General features: G+C 40.2%; 1 protein-coding gene across 7 annotated transcripts in view; it reads right to left on the bottom strand.

Annotated features, from left to right (window-relative positions):
* LOC147161107 (neurexin-2-like) overlaps positions 1 to 20,422 on the bottom strand; it is a 148,173-nt gene that overhangs the window by 65,043 nt on the left and 62,708 nt on the right. For 6 of the 7 annotated variants that reach the window (XM_086057877.1, XM_086057879.1, XM_086057878.1 and 3 more), the window contains 8 exons: positions 18,407 to 18,790; positions 15,224 to 15,427; positions 12,107 to 12,133; positions 7,076 to 7,195; positions 6,630 to 7,011; positions 5,086 to 5,276; positions 4,118 to 4,291; positions 3,880 to 3,999 (listed from right to left, as the gene is read on the bottom strand). In XM_086057877.1, coding sequence (XP_085914003.1) covers positions 3,880 to 3,999; positions 4,118 to 4,291; positions 5,086 to 5,276; positions 6,630 to 7,011; positions 7,076 to 7,195; positions 12,107 to 12,133; positions 15,224 to 15,427; positions 18,407 to 18,790 — 1,602 coding nt within the window. The remainder of the gene's footprint in view (positions 1 to 3,879; positions 4,000 to 4,117; positions 4,292 to 5,085; positions 5,277 to 6,629; positions 7,012 to 7,075; positions 7,196 to 12,106; positions 12,134 to 15,223; positions 15,428 to 18,406; positions 18,791 to 20,422) is intronic. The other variant, XM_086057881.1, reaches the window with a different exon arrangement.

Genomic DNA, 20,422 nt, shown 5'->3' with positions numbered 1-20,422 from the left:
TAAGTAAGTAAATTTTATTTGTGTAGTGCTTTTCACAGACACAAAGCTCTACTGCCACGGAAGGCGCTGCCAGGTCCACTGGGAGCAAATCGGGTTTTCACCGTCTTGCTCAAGGACACTTCAACAACCCACAACCTCACGGATGGGAGACAACCACTCTACCACTGAGCCATGCCACCCGTAATTTTTAAACACAGCTTATGTTATAACATGTTTTGAGATGGCTGAAATTATAGCTGCATTTTGTTGTGACGGGAACATTTTATATTCGAAGCATGATGGAACAGCCTTCATTAATAATTACGTTTGCTTTTGGTTTTCCCGGAAAATCAATGACACAATCATAATGTGGAACACATGGCTTTGTGCTACATAATCACCACCTGACAGGTTAGCAGAGAGAGAGAGGGAGAGAGAGATACTGTTGTCGTACCCGGGTAAATTGTTTTCGATGAAAAATCTTTTTACCTACTGCTGTTTTCATATCCTCGGTAAAACATTATGGCTCTTCTCTTGTACCGAAATGTATTCATGCTAACATGTTCTCTGCAAACGTGTCCATATGCTGCTGATTCAACGCTGGCTCAATGGAAAACAATATGCTCCTCTTTTGGATTTGCGCTGATGTATTACTGACCTTTGATTAGTTAGGCATGTCAATTATCACCAGCAAGATGAAGAGCCTTTCGTGCTGGATAGAAACAAGTGCTGACTCAAGTCGTACTTACAAGACACGAGTCAGCACTGAATTGTGTATCTTTTGTCCCCACGGTTGATTTTAGTGTTACTGTGAAATGCGCCTTTGAATGTTATAGAATTGTTCTGAGTTGTAGGTGAGATAAAATAAGAACTACATCTGCCATTGGCAACAACTGTTCTAGAATGTGATATTTAAATGTGAAATGGGCCAAAGCATGTTGCACGTCATTGCAATTGACGAGAGGGTGTGTGGTTGATATGCTTCAAGCCAACCAGTCCAATATTCATGTAAATACATTCATGTTTATAGGACCTGCTGGGGCGAGTGCTCTGATGGTTTTGCCTTAGGCAGCCATTTCAAATTCCAGCTTAGTTGGTGTGCGTGCGTGCGTGCGTGCGTGCGTGAGTGTGCGCGTCAGTGCCAGAGTTGCCGCAATTACAGATAATCAGATGTTGGGAAGAGATTAAACGGTATGTCCTTTGAACCTCCAATTGGGTAGGAACCAGTGCCTACCAACGTATAATCGCTGTCAGTTGGAATCAAATTGGACACAAATCAACATGCTTTTTTTTTTTTTTTTTTTTGCTTAGCGACTACTCAATAAGCATCTCACTGCTTTGTGTATTTGTGGCAATCAATAAAAAAGTATGACTTGAGAACTAAAAGATGTCTTACAGTGTGCAAGACTTTGGAGTTTCTTGTCATGCACACTAAATGTTGCATCAGTACCCGGGCTGCCCCACAGAGCGAAGAGAGCTGAGCCATAGAGAGCAGCTGCACAATAGAATTCTGATGCCAAGAATCAGCATGACGCGCTCGGTCCACCGCCCTCCTGCTCCGAGCAGGTCACAAGCGGAGCCAAGGTGCTGAGTTCACAAATATGGAGGGCAACTAATTGAAAATGAATAGAAGCTATGTGAGGTAAAAATACATCAAAGGGGTGCTTTTTTTTCCATTTGCTCTGACTCATTATCGAGTAGTAGGAAGAGTCAAAACTCCTTTCAATAGATTTTCACACCACGTCACAAAACTGGGCTGTTTAAATACAGTCAGCCTCCACTTTAATATATATATTATTTTTTTTTACAGTATACAGGCAAGTTCAAATTTTGCGTATTCAGTGTAAAATCACGTTGCGCCACAAAATGCCGGGCAGCATTGAGGTACGTAAAATATATTAACATCTAGTTATTTGCTAGTTGGGAAAAAAATGTCATCTTCACTTTTAAATGGCTGAGTATGCTCCTGCTTAGTTCAGCATTATTCAGGAAAGAAGAATGCAGAGCCAGGTGCATACTGTACTTTTGGGTTTAGCATAAGGGAGTGCTTGATTAACACATGGATTAAAAGAAAAGAAAAGAAAGAGAGATCAGGCTATTGATCTTCAGATAGGATCAATAAAGGAGAGTGAGCCAAAAAACAAAAAACAAAAAACAAACAAAAAGGCAGAGAGCAAGTTGTTTAAAGGACAGATTTAGTGAAAAGTTCTTTATGTCTGGACTGTTAGTCAATCTTTTATCTTATTTGGGATGCATTTAGTAGGATTTGGTGAGGAACCGTTGATATATAAACTACTGCTACATCATCTTTGTAAACATTTTTCAAAATAAAAGCACCTGCAGGAGGAGCCACCAGGACATTACAGAAGAAGAATATGTTTTTTTTTTTAAACCTTTGTTTTGGCTTCACTGAAAAGTCATGGAGACTGGTGTGGGTGCAGTACATTTTTATGGATGGGGAGAGAGAGAGAGAGAGAGAGAGAGAGAGAGAGAGAGAGAGAGAGAGAGAGAGAGAGAGAGAGAGAGAGAGAGAGAGAGAGAGAGAGAGAGAGAGAGAGAGAGAGAGAGACTCACAGTCCACCACTGTCTAAATAATCTTGTTTTTCCTTTTTTTTTTTATTCATACAAAGACCGCAATTTTCCCTACTTTCACAAGCCACATAAACAATTTATCTGGCAATTTTCTTCCACTCTCTGGTGTGCATCAGTAGCACTTTTCCTATTGTGCTTTAAGCATTTTGACCTCAAACTATTTTAAATGCTCACCTCATGTCTTTTGACCAGCTGCGTTGAGTTTTCTGGGTTTGCTGCCGTTTACACCAAACTTATGATATTAACGGCTGCAAACTTTAGATTAGTAAGGATGCATACTATGCAGGACATGGGAATGAATGACTACTAATTAGTTTGTACATTTACATATCAGCCCCACATTTCTAGTAAATTCCACATTAATAGCAATCCAAATTTGAATAGGTCCATCCTTATCCCCCACAAAAAGCTGCCACTTTGCAACCCTTCATTTAAGCAGTTCTATTATGTGTCTTGGCTTTTTATAAATCTCAAATGAAGCTGTGCCACTATATGTTTGCAGCCTGTATAATTCTAATGCGACCATTTTCTGTAAATACAGATCCATACGGTATGTAAATAACCAACAGCCCAGCCCCCTCAGTGATTACAGCACATTTTCTTTTCTTCTACTGAAGGGACTACGCCTTTAAACTTCAAAATGATTCCTATCCTATGCATAAAAGTTTGTGCCAAGGAAGATACATTTTGCAATCCAAAAACACCTTGTATGAATACTCTGGATCGTCGTCTTAATGTTACAAATATACTTTTCACTGGCTTTGCAAATCCAACAAGCATCAAATGCTGCAATCTGAATTTTTTAAGTTTGGAGATTCATTATTAAATAAATGTCTATTAATCTTAACATTTTGAATAAATCACTTACCAAAGCAACTTGTCAGGCAAAAATTTGATTAAATTAATTTACTCAAAATGACACAAATGATTAAAAACATGGGGGGAGGGGGGTAATATACAAAATCCAATTAATTAAACAAAACATGCAACAGGGATACACACAATATGGTCCTCTTATCTCCTTATATAATTAATTGACAATTCAACACAAAACACACATTTCCCAAAACAGCCGTTGTCACAAAGACTACACGAGCGTTTTAGTACAAGGCGGCCATGACACCCGCTGTGGGCTCTGTGAGGGGGAACATCTTAGATAATCTATGCAGACGTCTGTGGTGACTCATTGTGAAATCATTTCAATGCGCTTATAAAGACATTTCTCCCTTTAGTGTTTCGTAACGCCAACCTGTGTTGATAAATCAGAGCGAGATTTCCTCCCAGCAGCGAAGCAAAAATCTGACTTACGGTCACTGCAGAATGGCCCCCCGTAGGTTGTCATGGTGCAGTCACAGGAGAAGCCCTCCCAGAGCTGCAGACACACTCCCTGGTGGTGGCACGAGTCCTCTGTGCAGGTTGTGCTGGGACCTATACGGTGACGACACATTCAATGCTTGGTTTAGACAATGGGAGCCGACCCAACAAAAAAGGGACATTGAGCCCAGTTGGGATTCACAGTTTTTTTTTTCCCATTGTCACGCCTCACCTCCGCAGCCGTGATCCACCTCTCCCACCTTCTGAAGGGTGTCTGCCAGCAGATCGGGGAGTCTTCCGTTCAAGTCCACCGATGCCAGGCAGCCTTTGTAACCTTCGCGCGATGCTATTAGTCGAGGCAGACTGCTGTACATGCTCTTGCCGACACCTCCGATGTACAGCTCCCCTGTAACGTAGAAATCAGCGCGTTATCAAGACGATACTGTTTGAAGGGGAAGTCAACCCAAAAAACATTTCTTGACAACATGTCAAGAAAGGTTATTGGTCGCCATCTTCAGCCGACAGCAAGTGGCAAAATGGCCGCCCCGTGAGATGGATAAAAACGGCTGGATTTAGCTTCATAACTCATATTCCACAAATGTAATATTAATCATAATGTTATGTTTAGACGAGTGAGGTCACATAACATATTATTGTCAAGAAATGTTTAAGGTTGACTTCCACTTTAACTCATTCACTGGCAGCCATTTTTGGATTTGCAAGGCCCACAGAATACTGTGTTCTATTACTATAAAAACCTACCAGAAGAAAGATTAGTCTCCACTTTCATCAGGAAAAAAAAGTATACTCTATCTGTTTCCGTTTTGCAGCAATTATACATTAGAATATAGCCAAGTTTCATCATTGTCATCATTTTTCACAAATCTGTTTAAAACTTTTGGGAAAAGAGTTTTTTGCAACATGGCCCTGATTGATCGCTTATACTCTGCTGCCACCTGCTGGCCTTTTTTTTTTGTAATAACTACCATTGCTTTAAGTGTTCTCTTTAGTTCAGAGGCTCTGTCAAAGCCTTCTGTATGCTCTAGCATAAAAACCAAAACATAAAAAACATATAAATATGTTTTGGGGACCATAATAATATTTAAAATAGAACGTATTTAAACGTTTTTGGGAGCAAATTAGTTAAATATCTTGGGGAAAAAATATTCATACATTGTACTCAATATTGAAATAATTCACCTTTCAAATCCAAGTTGCGAGCTCCGTTGGCGTGCTGGGTGACGGTGCGGATATCAATCTTGAGCGTGTGCACGTTATTGTTGTCACGGGAGATGACCACGTTGTGCCACTGGTTGTCATTGAGCGGCTTGTCCGAGTTTCCCTTCATCAGTGATGGGCCATTTCCCAAGTCAAAAACGTAATGTATGAACCTGTAGGATGATACCGACATTTATTTGCAGTCATCTGCTATGTACTTAGATTATTTGATTAAATGTGCATACCATTTTATGATATTTTGTATTTATCTACCTGGCCTGTTTTAGTTAAATGCTATCATGAAATATTTGCTTCGTCGTTGAATAGTATTTGATGTCAGTGATTTGCACATAGCAAGTGGCGAACAGGAAAAAACCCCCACAAAAAACGCAGCCACCTGAAAACTGCCACTGAAGTGTTCCAAGCCTTTATTTGTCTCTGAAAGAGCAAGCTATAGTGCCAAGCGGGACTTCAGATGGACTAATTGCTTCCTGGAGAACGTTTGTGCGATGTTTGCCAGTAGGAAACTCTACTTTCCTATTTTTGAATCGCAAAATGGATCAGCGCCGTCACCTCCATTGTCCTCCGTTCCGCCACCTAGGTGACCAGACGCTTGTGACTGTTTCAAGGTGAAGGCTCAAATTTGATGTTTTTTGTCACAGTGTCACATACTGTATATGCGCCTACCCTTTCCTTGACTCCCCAAACTAGATAGTATGTACTTGTGTTGTTCATAATGTTTGTAGGGCTGCAACTAAAGATTATTCTAATTATTGTGTCGATTAAACACACATAGTTTAAATTGGCCATAAGAAATTATTCACATCTTTGTGTATATGTGCCCTGCCAATAAATTATCAAAAATCTGTCTGGAGCCGCAAAAACATTTCAACATTGTGATGAAGGAAATGGTGTTTACTGAAGCGTTAATTAGAGCTGCACCAGAACAGAAAAATAAGAAGCGTCCAATAGTTTGAGATCCATTTTTTTTTCCTTTCATCTTCCGTTTGCATTGTTATTTTTATTATTTTAATTTTCCATGCTTTGTCTTTCATACATTTTTAGATATTCTGCCTTTCTGTCAAATTTCTGAAATTTTTGACAATTTTATGTACATATAGTAATTTTCTACCTTTCTTCTCCCTTGTCTAGACATGTTATGGCTATTTGTTGACATTTTTTCCTGCCTTTTTTTGCTATCACTTTCTAACATTTTGTGGACATTTTGTAGTAACTTTATGCTTTTCCTCTTCATTAATGGACATATTATGGTCACTTTTTGGACATTTTTAGGTAATTTTAAAAACGTTTTCATCTACCTTTCGTGTCTATGTGAGAACAATATTTAATTATTCTTTCTAAAAATCATTTCAATATTTATCTAAAATACAAATATGTAAAAAACTAAACAAAATATAAATTTTTACATTTTTTTTAGGGAGCCACAGGAGAGAGAGTAAAGATGCGCACATGTTTCCAGAGCCGCGGGGTTGCAGACCTCTGCCCTAGTCGTTCTGTAAACTCACCCTTTGACCAGCTCCACCACAATGAAGTCACTCCCATCTCCAGAGTTGTACAGTATGAGACCGTCAGGGCTGGTGGTCTTAAACTGGAAGAACAGGTGCATAGAGGCGTAGGCTTGCAAAGTGGAGAAGGCCAAGTAGCTGGCCGGCGTCAGGAAGGTGACAGGATTGGCCACGATGTGCCTCATCCCGAACCGTGCGTTCAGCTCGCAGTAGGAGATGTCTCCGTTCTTGCACTGGTCCAGGTAGAGCATCCCGTTGACGGAGAGGGCCTGCAGGTGGCCGATGAAGTTGGAAGGGATCACCGAGGTGAACCGGCGCTCGGTCATGATGCCCGTCTCGATGTTGTTCAACTCCAAGCGGGTGTGAGCGCCACTCATGAGGCCTAAAGAAGACGATGATGCGTGTTTAGTGTGACGTGAACCATTCTTTCCATCACCTGAAATTACCTTCTGCGGTGACATTGTCCACAGAGAGCTGCAAATGCTTCCCCCGGCGCGCCACCTTCACCGCGTGCCATTCATTGTCATTCAGCTTGTCGCCCAGCAGGAGTACCTCGGGTCCTTTGCCTAAGAGGTGGAGAGCGTCAAGTGACAATTACGCCGAACGAGCCCGGTGTCCCCTCTCATCAGACGATCCTCTCAAAGTGAACAATGCCACTCAGGTGGCGTGCATTCATTCACATATCACTCTCACAAGCAATAATGTGTACTTATATTCAAAGGTGTGACGGAAAATGATAACAAACTTATTATTTTACTTCTGACGAGCCCGAGCACAAAGATGAGCGGTATTATTTTTGATTGTCGTATCTGTCAGCAACGTTTCTGAGGACCTCGTCATTATCAGATACTTTTTCTTGAACTATATATATATATATATATATATATATATTAGATTTAAAGAATCTGTCCTTTCTGTTGTCGTACGAACCCTCCCAGTCGCCGAATAAGATTTGCCATATTTTGTTGTTTTTTTAATGTGAATTTGTCATTCTTCATCATTTGTGGACTGTGGAGCCAATCCCGTTTTTGTTTTTTTTATCCAGTATGATAAAATTTGTCATGTGTGAAACCTGCTTAAACCAGGACTAACTTGTTTTACTAACAAAGACTAACAAACAAACCTAATCTGTCTTGTTTTGTTACGGTTTATCAAGGTCAGTGTTTTTTTTCCAGACACAACCTCCACGTAAAGAGCATAGCCCGCATATGAATACGTGCAAGTAAAGCCAAGCCTTTGCTATGGTTTGCTAGCCGCTTTCAAAATAGGTCACGGCGCAGAAGCTTGCCACTGCAGCACCGTCATCCTGAATCAGTGGCTGCGCAACAGGCCGACACGCCAGTTCAAAGGAGTTCTGACATCGCTTGGGAAACTAATTGGCCATGCCTAAGCTTGACTGCGCCTTGAGGGGTTTGTCTCTCTAATTGAGCTCTGGGTGCACAATTACCGGGGACGCACAGAGGACAATAAATGGCAAGACATCAAGCGGTTTCCGCACACCTTGCCCATTCATCCCCAGGGAGACAAAAGCGTGACCGGGGAGATTTCAGGCCATTGCCGCACGTAGTGCGTATCGTTTTATCTTTACAACGCTGCACATGCATCACCCCCCCACCCTGAACAACATCGACTGTGCATGGATCAATGGCATTAAAGCCTGCTCCTCTCTATATTTGATGGATTGTCTCCAATGTTGGAAAACCAAGTGCACGGCGGAATAATGTGCTGCACAAATACTAAAACATTCACAGTGTAAATGGTATGATTTGTGTTTGTAAACCTTTTTATTTTTAACACTTTTTGACTCCTTTTTTGTGCTGAAATTGCATCCGTTTTAATCTCCACTTACATCTGAATCGGATTAAAAAAAGTAAAGAAAAGATGACTTTAAAGATAGCGTGCATTTTTTTTTAGGTCAACTATAAGAAGGCGCTGAGACTTTAAAAACGGCACGCATATAAGAATCAAAGTATGCCGATTATGTAATTTTGTACAACCAACCCTCTGATTCTGATATGTTAATAATGCCTAGATGGCTCCAGCAGTGGTTGGCTTGTGAAGATAAGGCAGATGGACCTTGCCCCCCCAATCCCTCTACAAAAACATTAAACAGACTAGACCCTACCTAAGTGATGTGAAATCTTCATTCTGTAATCAAGTTGGTGTAAACTATAATTCATTCTAAATGATATCAGCTAAATAATTTAAGCAGCTAATTGCACGATTTACATTTGCCTCTAATTTCCACCCCTCATCAAATTCTTCCACGAGACAGCCATCCATCAATACATCTGCAGCGTTAATAAGCTAATTTGGTGATAAATTGCAGTGGCCCACATGCAATGAGAAATCAAGAGACGTGCACATTTGTTTCCTCTACATGTTGGTACACTGCCACCTGCTGGAGCAGAGGAGCATATAATTGGCGGAGGCGTCAGAAGAAAAACACCCTTTCATAAACCAAAACAAAACGCAGTATTGGGGAATTGTTTTTGACCACACTTTTCTTCTTTCTTCACTTCATTACATATGCACACAAACACACAACTTACCTGGATATGATCCAATAGGGCATTGTTTAGAACCTTAACGCTGACTCTGTCAATTGCTTCACATTAGATCAATATGAGACAGAATTATATTTATATATGTATAAAAACTACCCAGCAATTTAACGTAATCACTAAAATCCTGTACCCTTGAGGTTGCGCAATTAAGAATTTAACAACAGTCTTCGACAGAGATTTCATTTTATTGAGGAATATTTTCACAATTTTAAGTCTTACTTTGCTTGTTCTTTGGATATACACATAACCAACTTACTGTGACTTTCGGTTTGTCCCATCAGTGATTATTTATTTGGAATACTTTTTACGCCAATTTTGTCATTTTACCTCCCTTTAAATCAAAGTCAGCAAAGCTCCAATTTGTCAAAATCTCTTAAAAACAAAACAAAAAACCTACCTGATTATATTGTGGTGTGAGATGTGTTAATAGTGATTTTTCCTGTCAGGGCCAATCATCAAAATGTTAAACCTGTTCATAAATTGTTTATAAAAATTCTTATGTAGGCCTGATGTGGTCAATACCGAATGCGGCCAAGCCACAAACTCTGTTATTGTGATGTGAAACGACAATAAAGTAGCCTAGCCTAGATTCTTGTTTCTTCTTCTTTGTATGTTTTGGAAGTTTTAATGCCCTGTTGGCACCATGCTGCCTCGCACAGGTTAGCTTTGGTACTACAACAAGCTTCTGATTTGAGGGAGGAGACTCAAAACTATCACGTATGATATGAATACTATAATGCTACTGCCATGTGGGCAACAATTTGAGCCTATTTACATATTTGCAATGGGGGTTCTGTTTGTGTGTTGCATTCAGCAAACTGCGCAATACATCAATGCAAACGTTATTAAGAAAATTGGAGAGTAAATGTAACACAAGGGCTGGGTAATATCTTAAAGCGAGAACTCAGGTATTATGATGACTTTTATCAGAATTCCTCCATGGTCAATACCACATAGCCTTGCTTTTTTTTTTTTTTTTTTAAGTTGTCGTCTAGACAGTCAAATTAAAGTGTTTGAGCTGTAAATCAATGTTCATTAAGTCCATAATTTCCATCCATAAAAGATTATGATTAATGAAATTATTTTTGTCATTATTTTCTCCTCAATTGAACAGATTCTGTAGTCCTCCCATAACCCTGCCCCCCCCCCCCCCCCGCACATCACATTGTCTTTAAAAATTAATACTTGTGATGAAACAGGCCGACATTTTTGGCATCATCCCGCATTAAAGCAGGATAATGAGTTTTTGGCGATGCAGAGTGACTGGTTAGATTAAAAAACTGATTCATTTGGATTTGCATAATAGTATTTAACGACATATCATGATTTAAGCCGCTATAAATAGACCGTCTTCCACAACCCCCCCCCCCCCCCCCACTCACTCTAAAGGGTACCAATTGGCAGAAAGCAAGCACTGCTATCTTCCTTCCTGATGGCCCTGATAATTTTGTCTCATACTCATCTATCGATTGATGAGCAAAAATAATCTCTGCTCAATTGCTCAAGTGGGATTAGTGACATGGCTGCATGTCTTAACCGCGGATGAGTCGGGCTGTTTTCTCACTAAAGATAAATGCTGTTTACTGCAGCTATTATCAGCAGACATCAGTAATGGAGAACTAATTAGTCACAGGACTGCATCAAGTGCCAAATGTGGCTATATTTGACGACAGTGCTGTTTAACTGCAATAAAGAGCCAAATGAGCAATATACAGTGCCGTAAAAAGGTATTTGGCTCATTTACAAAGCCCTATTTTTTGCATGGCGCACCCACTTTAATGTTTAAAATCATCAAATAAATGAATAAATAGCACCCAAGTAAACATAAAATGCCGTTTTTGATTGACTGTTTCAGTAATTAAGAGAGAAAAAAAAACTATTCTAAGTTGCCTGGCCCAGATAGGGGGAAGTAATTCCCTCCTTGTTAAATGATGAATTACTGTAATTGTGTTAATAAAGAAATCACTTAAATAGAGGCTTTGGTTAAAATGAAGTCTGCCAAAAAGCTGCAACAAAATACAACGAATCACAGAAATTCAAGAACAGATGAAAAACATTCAGTTTGGAAAAGGTTACAAAGCCATTCCGAGAGCTTTAAAAGCCCTTATCCACAATAGTGAGAAAATATAGGGAACAAATAATATAAATTCTTCCAAATACTTTGAGGAGAATTCTGTATTCAATGGACTATTTAAAAAGTATGTGTGCTGTTGCATCTGGCGTATGTAACACATCATTTCAGAAAAAAGAACATCATACTAACAGTCAAACATGATGATGATAGTGTGATGTTCTGGGGCTGCTTTGTTACTTCAGGGCCTGGACAACTTGCTTTGTTTGACGGAACCACGAATTCTGATCTTTACCAGAAAATCCTGAAGGAGAATAAACGACCATCAGTTCGTAACAGCGAGTCATTTTTTAAGAATATCCGAAAAGCCAAAAATGGAAGTTTGGAGTGACCTTGCTAAAGTCAAATTACTTTTTCACATTGGGCCAGGTAGCTTTGAATCGTTTTTTCTCTTTAAAAAATAAAATCACCATTTAAATAATGCATGTTATATTTACTTTGGTCATCTTTGAGGCAAATACAGTACATTTTTTCCCCACCCAATTTTAGAGCAATGCAACAACCTCAGAAACAGCCAAATCATTAGGTACACTCACACACTAAGAGCCGTAATAAACATATTAATTAATGTCAATCAATAATTATGAGATTTTGTAAAAACTTGTTGCTGTGCAAGTGTACCTGCCTACCTCGTGCATACAATAAACCCGATCGTGAGCACAATATACTGCTGGACACAATAATGCTGGCTTTACATGAGCAGTGAGCCATATGAATACATCAAAGTGCATGTTTTGTTTTCAATCACAATACAGTAGATAATGGTAAGAGACACTTACTGAGATTACAGTCTATCCTGATACAATCTGGTGAGAGAGAGAGTGAGATGGTGAGATTAAAAGAAGAAATAAAAGAAGGGGAGAGAATATTTCACATCCTTCAAGGTACATTCTGCAGACACGTCAGTGCTTCTCAGAGCCCACCATCCGGGGACAGCCTCGAGAGTCTAAAGCGCCACTTTCCTCCCCGCTGTGCAAATGGCATTAAGAGAAGGAACAGTGAGTGAAAGGAAACATCACGCCGTGTGCCGGCCATAGAATGGAGTCGATCGATGAGATCTTTAGTTACCGTGAAAAAAAAAGAAAAAAAAAGAAGTTGGGCCGTCGTCGATTGGGCGGCTGTCTTACATTCGGCATTGGCGAGTGAATTGCAGTTACCATGACGATGCTTGCTTTGGTTGTGCTGCGGTTGATCAAGTGTGCATCTTGGCAAACATAATTTGATGTATGTTTGTGGCCGGGGAATTAGAATGTTGTTATTTAGAGTGCTCTAGTGCATTTCAAAGGTATGTGTCAAAATTGATATTGCCCACATTAACTCATTGACTACTCCCAGCCATTTTCACTGAAGCAACCCCCTTCGCTCCCGGCTGTTTTACTGGGTTTTGACTGATTCTGCAAGGCCCACAGAATATTGTGTTTCATTTGCTATAGAACATCGACCTACCAAAGGAAGGACTACAGTCTCTTCTTTCATCAATAATTGTTTTTTCTATCTGTTTCCGTTTTGCAGAAACTAGCATTAGAACATAGCTAAGTTTAATCATTATTCACAAATGTGTTTAAAACAGTGGGCAAAATAGCTTTTTGCAACATGGCCCTGGTCGATTTCTTATACTCTGCTGCCACCTGCTGGCCGGTTTTTGTAATAACTGCCTTTGCTTTAAGCATCCTCTTCAGTTTAGAGGCTGCATCAAAGCCTTCTGTATGCTCTAGCATAACACATTTATTAATACATCTTTGGGACCATGGTATTATTTAAAATAGAACGTTTTTATATGTTTTTGGGAGCAAATGAGTTCATGGTCTTAGTGACTTTTTTTTTTTTTTTAATCAGGCAGAACAAGCTCCTCCTTGATTCAGTCTGGCACTCCAGTTAGCCGAGATGTCTCCTGCTGGTTGAACAAGTCTGCATGGTTGAGATGCATTTTGCACATTAACTGCAGAGGAAAGAGGCGATTCGCACAACCTACAGCCACGATGAACTTGTAAGAAAGCAAGCAAACAAACAAAAAAAAACAACAAGTCAGATAGCATTTGCCAAAGCGTAGAAGCACTTAATGTCTTCTAAATAAGACATATAAGTCACTCAGCAGTGGGTTGGAAATAGACCCACTCACTAATTTTTGCATGCTGTGAATAATTAAGCCAATGCAGCCGGAGCGCATGACTTTGTTACATCACGTGGCTGAGGAGTGCTCTCGAACTGTCAACCATCACAGAGCAGTGGATGCAGAAAGCCGGAGACCACAGTGTGTGTGTGTATCTATTCTTTGTGTGACACAGTGAAGGGACTTTAAACTCGACAGGCCGAGGGAGGGGCTGTGTTGTCTAATGGCCACATGTGCGGTTTCAAGTGTTATGTGCGAGCGTTGTGATGAATGTGGTCTCTGACTGCCTTCTCCTTGAACTGCAGACAAGCCATTGAAGGGCTGAAAGAGCTGAGAGACAGCCGGTCAGGCGGGACCTGACCACTGCATGAACCGAGAGAGAGGGAGACAGACAGAAAGAGAGAAGACCACAGTTGCTTAAAAAGGCAACAATCCCTTGTGTTAAACAATTAACTGTAATAACATCCTTACTCGTAAATCTCAACATGCTCCCCAAGTTGATATGTTATATTATTTATAGTGACTTTGAAGGGATAGCTCATACTTAATATAGGATGTGTGTCAGAAAAGTTCCAGGAATGGCGTCACAAAAGGTACATATCAAATTCAACAAACAGGTTTTCCCTTTGTTTGCACTCCTGGATGAGTTCTTCTGGAATCTTCTACAGCTATTTTGTCACTGTCATCTTGAAACAAAAAAAAAAAAAAAACTAAAAATCAAAGCCAGGTCAGGAAAGCAAGGAGGTCTTCTTCTCGGCAAGGATCTGTCAGATGCTCAGATGGCGAAGCGGCCACCAGTTGCCCTGCCACAACTCTCGCCTCTTATTGTGTACTTAAACTTCAATGTCTGGCCCACATTGAAAGGGAAAACTCATAGTTTGCCTTTGAAAAATAACTTTTCTGACACATCACATTCAGTAGCATTGCGCCATAAGTGTCAATCTAGTAATTGTGTGAATCAACTCTTTATACCAAAACAGATTTTTCTTCTTTTCCTTTTGATTTAGCAACGCTGAGACAATAAATGATACTCATTTGAAGAATTTTAACATTTTAAAAATATATTTGGGCAACTGGCGAGGTACACCCAGTACTGGTTAGCAGTCAATCGACAACATGGCAATTAATAATAATAATAATAATTAATAAATAAAACATAAATATAGTGTTTATTTTTTGTCGTTTTTGAAAAACTCACTTAACCCTAACCCTATGGACATAAAATAAACACGGCACTGATGATGTCATGGCATCGTCTAAAAGCGCTTACCAGCCATCCAATCAGAACACTCTACTGCCAGTAGTTGCCCGTTGCCAGGTGACCCGCGCCAGGCTTCCTGTTATGTCTCCCCGTTTTCATGTTTCTTGGATGGTGTTGTGAAGGGGGGAATTGCCCTTTTAGAAATCAATAAAGTAATCCGAATCTGGATTTAATGATTCAAGCGCAGACCATCAAGCAGCAAAGGTCATCTTCTAAAATTAAATTTCAAGATAAACATATAAATAAGATGTGAAAACTGGAAGCTATAACCTCCGATCTCTGTTTAAGTGTAAGTTGATTTGAATCTGCTCGATTTCACTTCATTTTAAGTAAATATAAAGTAGAAAACAAAACAAAACAAGGGACGTGCATCTCTTTTAAAGCAACTGTAGTTATGCAGTACAAGGATGATATGGGACAGAGTGAGAGCAGACTAATATCAAGAGATCACCGGCTCAGCGACTCTCCCTGCAAAAAGGTCAGCCGACATATTATCTGCTGGCGTATCTGCTGATGCGGCATTACCCAAGTTGACCGTCAGCTTGACTCGGCCCGCGTCCAGCTCCACGCGCAGGGTGTCGGCTGACTGCTGGGACGTGGTGGCCACCAGCAGCCCAAAGGCCCTCTGGGACATGAAACGCAGGGACACGTCCTCGGCCTCCGTGTGCAGCGTCCTCTGAAGCATCACCTTCAGGTACATGCTGCCGTCGTAGCTCACCACCGTGGCGTCTGCGTGTGCGGGGGTGGGGGGGGGGGGGGGGGGGAACATAACTCTTTAGCCGCTGTGCTACCCTCGAATCGTGTATTTTCAATACATATTTCTTTTTCTTTTCTTTCTTTTTCTTTTCTTTAAGAGCTCAGTATTGTTCATTCGGAAATGTCATCATCATTGCTCTTTTTTATTTTTTTTATTATTATTATTATTATTTTTTGTGTGTGTGTGTGGGTGAGTATGTGTATGTGCGTGCGTGCGTGCGTGCGTGCGTGTATTTGTTAGCTCACCAGAAAACCTATTAGAAAAAATCTCATACCGTTCACCTAAACCGAACACCAGGAGACCCGAGGGGACCAAAGAAAACCAAGGAAGGTGAAATCCAGCAATACAATAATTCAATACATATTTCATTATAGAGTGCTTCGCTTATTTATCATTTTTTGCTTTTTGATTGGCTGGGAGAAATCATTCACGTGAACACCAAATAATGATTTTTGTTGCAGGGAAAGCATTTTGTTTGCACTTTTCAACCCTTAAAATACAACGTTAATTTATCAATTTCATGAATTCCAGCACTCACATGAAGCCTGCATTTTAAAAGCGTGTCCGCGTGTTACTCCATGATTTAATTTGACATTGCAGTTTTCATCTTTTGCAGCAGATGGCAGAAAAAGCCTGGAGCTTTTGTAGACGGCGGCCGCTAATGCAGCAGCGATCACATTCGTGACACATTCAAAGTCACCATGGAGTGATACAAGGTGAGAGATTCTCCATACATCCCACATACCGTACTACTCGTTGTGATTTGACCTCGATGTGAGAAAACATTGTCCATGAAGATGAAGGGGGGATTCTTGCCAGGAAAGCAACACTGCTCGCTTGAAATAACACTCAAAGGCCTGGGAACACGTTAAGAAACTTCTCGAGACTTCACTGCAATTTGCTTGCACAGTCAGCAGCCCTCATTACCATAATCTGCCTCTTTCTCTGTCGCCAGTTCTGCTTTGTGCTTGTACTAATATACTCTAATGGAGTATATAGATTCAGGAGGTGCATTGTATATTGTGTTGGAAAGGCATTCACAATTTACAACGTCCTTGATTGATTGTGTGGGCGGGTAATAATGTTAACGAGGTCGGATTTACATTCAGAAAACATGGAGTTAACTTTCCAATTGATATTGGAATGAAATCCTATTAAAACAAGGACTTTTAATTGCAAATGCAGCAGGCAGCATTAGTGATAGCATACAGTACATCCAGGGACTGTGTAGAAATCTTTCATTTTACTATTAAATTCAATAATAAGCAACAAAAATATATTCTATCACATCAACATCCATTTTTTGGGGTCATATAATCGTAGGTCTAACCTACCTACCAACTTAGCAAATGCAGTAATTGGTGGTAGGCTAGTTAAGGTGGTTTCTCTGAGGTACCGAGGGTGTGTGAACTTAGGTTGTTGCATTCTATTAGTTCACCACTAGATGGCAAACATCCGCACACACTGTTACTTTAAAAATATGTTTATAGTTAAAAGCATAGCTTATGGCACAACCGATGACTGCAAATCGCTTCGATATCATTTCACACTCATCCTACATTACCATTAAAAATGAATAGCTTACAGATTGAGTTTGAAAAAAAAAATGCACCAAAAGTGCACATGCACATGTGGACCAAGACTCTCCGTAACTTCCACTAGCTAGCCACAAAAGCTTGTTTCTGTCAAGATGTAGCAATTCACAATGAGATGAGTTCTACCTCAAGATAACCGGTAGTTGAATTTGTTGAAATTGGGGTTCACTGTACTGAAATGGATCATTATGAAATTGTAATTAAAAGATGTACATCACATACTTTGTTCCCCTTCTTTTTTTTATGTATAGCCAACATTTTTGTTATAAGCTACAATATATGACATGTGGTTGTTGTTGCTTCTTTTTTTTTTTAAGTTCCAAGGGTTGGGTTTGGATTTGGTCAGATGTTTATATGTTAAGTTGTTGTAATGTCTGTTTAGTGTTAACTATTCTTTGTTGTCATTGTATATATCATCGTTGGTATTATTTACAAAAAAGAAAATACAAATAACATATTTGATCACAAAAAAAGATGCACATCACACGTATGTGAGTAGAAATGCAAGTAGAAATAGTCCCAGTAATAAATAAAAAATAAATAAATAAATAAAGCAAAAAAAACGGGCTAATAATCATAATCAATAACAACACCTCCACACAATATGTTTACATTTGACTACCATCCTTCGACGTTGGAACCCATAATCTCTCAATGAGATGGAGGTTTTTCTCAGAAGTCTTGCAGCGTAGGAAATTCTGAAATTTTCTGAAACACATACAGTGTTCTCCTTGTATATTCGTAATTGGCTGCTGACAAATTTTGCAGATCTTATTTAGACCAGGAGTACCTGAAGTAAACCAGGACAGGGGAACTCCACAAAAATTAAGCCAGAGCAGAGATTTGAACCCAGAACCTTCGAGGTGTGAGGCAGACATGCTAGCCACGTTTTCCACCATGCTGCACTTCCACATTATCAAAAGACCAGAAATCAATAAAGTGAGTTATGATGCTCATTACCCGTATAGAGATTATTTCACAATTGGTACAAATGTAGCGTATTACTATTTGGCAGGCCTGGGTTTAAGGGATGATATGTTTTCTGTGCATATTTATTTATTTATTATTATTATTCTTTTTCTTTTATTTTTTTTAGAGCTCAGTATTGTTCATTCGGAAATGTCATCATCATTGCTCTTTTTTTTTTTAATATATATATATATATATATATATTTTTTTTGTTTTTGTGTGTGTGTGTGTGTGGGTGAGTATGTGTATGTGCGTGCGTGCATATTTATTTAATGTCACCTTCCAGCCAGGTGCTGAATAAAATACAGTTCAAAGTGTGCTAAAAGCTTTGCAGCGGTATTTTTTGCTCACTTATTCATCCATCCATCCCCGGCCTAGGGCTCATACCTTTTTCACAGTTGGGCCCCAGGTAGCCGGTGCCATTACAGTCGCAAATGTGTCGGTTCCAGCCCTCCTTGCAGTGCCCCCCGTTGGCACACGTGTCTCGGCCGCACCTGACGTGAGTCTCCCTGGTGCACAGGCTGCTGACGCCGACGGCGCCCTGAACCTCGCTCAGCCGCCACAGGTTGCGGCTCTGGCCGTCGATGAAGAGGTCCCGCACGCAGCCCACGTAGCCCAGGCCCAGGGAGGCGGTCCACACCTCCGGCGGGAGCATGAGTCCTTGGCGGTCGTCGGGAAGACCCCCCAGATACATGTCCCCGTCCAGGTCGAGGATCTCGCTGCCCTCGTTCGCCGAAAAGGGGATGCTCTTGCTGTTGACCGAAATAAAGCCTGCGGGGACGGAAGCGCAACCAGTGAGTCAACTTGCGCTTATGCAACGTTTTACATTTTTGGAAATAACGACAGGTGTGTGTGTGGGCTGCGCCAAGCAAGGAAGAAACGTGGGATCGAGGAAGTGGGCACTCGTCTTTGCTCTTTTTTCTCAAGTGTAAAGAAAGAAACTGTTCCGCCAGGCCTCGAGAGCGTGCGCATTGAATGTTGCTCTTGGATGTGAAGAATTTGTAACGATACATTCGGAATGTGACTGAATTGGAAACAGTGAGGGAGAAATGAATCATTTGACATATAAAAACAAGATAGACGCTCAGCAGGATGACCTGTATTTCGTGTTGCCCATCCTTTATTAAGACAAGGTACATATTTGGCATTAAATAAAATGTGACAAAAATAATCAATATTAAAATCATGATGAATTATCTTGTCTCAATTGAATCCCCAATTTACTTACTTAGTATGAAATCTGGGCCTGGTAAGCTGGACACAACGCTATTATTTTGTTGTATTATTGGCAACAAGTGGACACACAGGCTACTTTTGCACCTTTGTGGCCAAAAAGTGGAAGCCTGCCACTATATGTTGTTGGCCTAGATAGATGAACATAGACACATTGTTTATAGTAAACGGTTTTCAGACCAATTAAGTGAAATCAGACAATATCCCATAGCACACAATGATTGGGAATCACTGCTGTATGATTATAGTGCAGTCAATTATAATACTCAATTGGGATTGAATGCCACAGAGCTATTATGTTAACTATAGACTAAATAATGATCATTTGTTTATTATTGTGGTGGTGTAGGGGCAACTGCACTGCATCATACTGAGAATTCAAACTGGTTGCCTAAATTAGCTTTATAAGGGGTGCAAAATGCAAGACACACCCTCTTAGTACGGCTACAGTATATCATGCAGTACAATGAAGTTAAATGAATGCCTGCCAGGGAAACTGTCAAAATTGAACATTATTGTCTACTGTCATGTTGAGACTCCATTTTCACAGGTTGCATTATTACCCATGCCAGGAAGAGCATATTTTCATCATGAGTCGGGATTCCTTCAAAGATATTGACATTGATTTTTGATGACGATCCGCACATCCACATTCAAGAAAAATAAACTCTACCCAATCACATCCAATTTAAATAACATTTCCTGTAAGGGTGCGGGTTCAGCTGCTGTCAAGTTATAATGCCAAAAAAGTTGAATCGTGATCTGTTTGAGCACTGGAAAATAATTCATATCTCTGTCAAATATCAGTTACATCATTTTTTATTTATTTTGAAGTGGATCTTGAATTTGCGAAGGTTGTCCTAACGTTGTATATACGATTCCCCCCCAATATACTTAAAAAGTCAGTCATGGCATTTACCGACAGCACATTCCTATTCAATATGGGCGACTGTTAAATTGACAATTAGTGAAATTATTTAACAAAAATGTTACGCATAGATTATAGCAGCTAAAAATATCCCTGTAATTAAAAATCCCACTGCATATGCATGGCTGTTTCACTGCAATGGGGGGGGGGGGGGGGATGGCAAGGGCACAGCACGGTGACTGTATCCGAGCTGGCATATGGTGACTTCACAGCTTGGAAATCTTTGTATGCGGCCCGCTAAG

Source organism: Leptonotus elevatus, chromosome 16, assembly GCF_054856555.1.
Source record: "Leptonotus elevatus isolate MCC_2025b chromosome 16, RoL_Lele_1.0, whole genome shotgun sequence".
NCBI classification, from domain to species: domain Eukaryota; kingdom Metazoa; phylum Chordata; class Actinopteri; order Syngnathiformes; family Syngnathidae; genus Leptonotus; species Leptonotus elevatus.
This window is presented reverse-complemented; position numbering and strand designations above follow the sequence as displayed.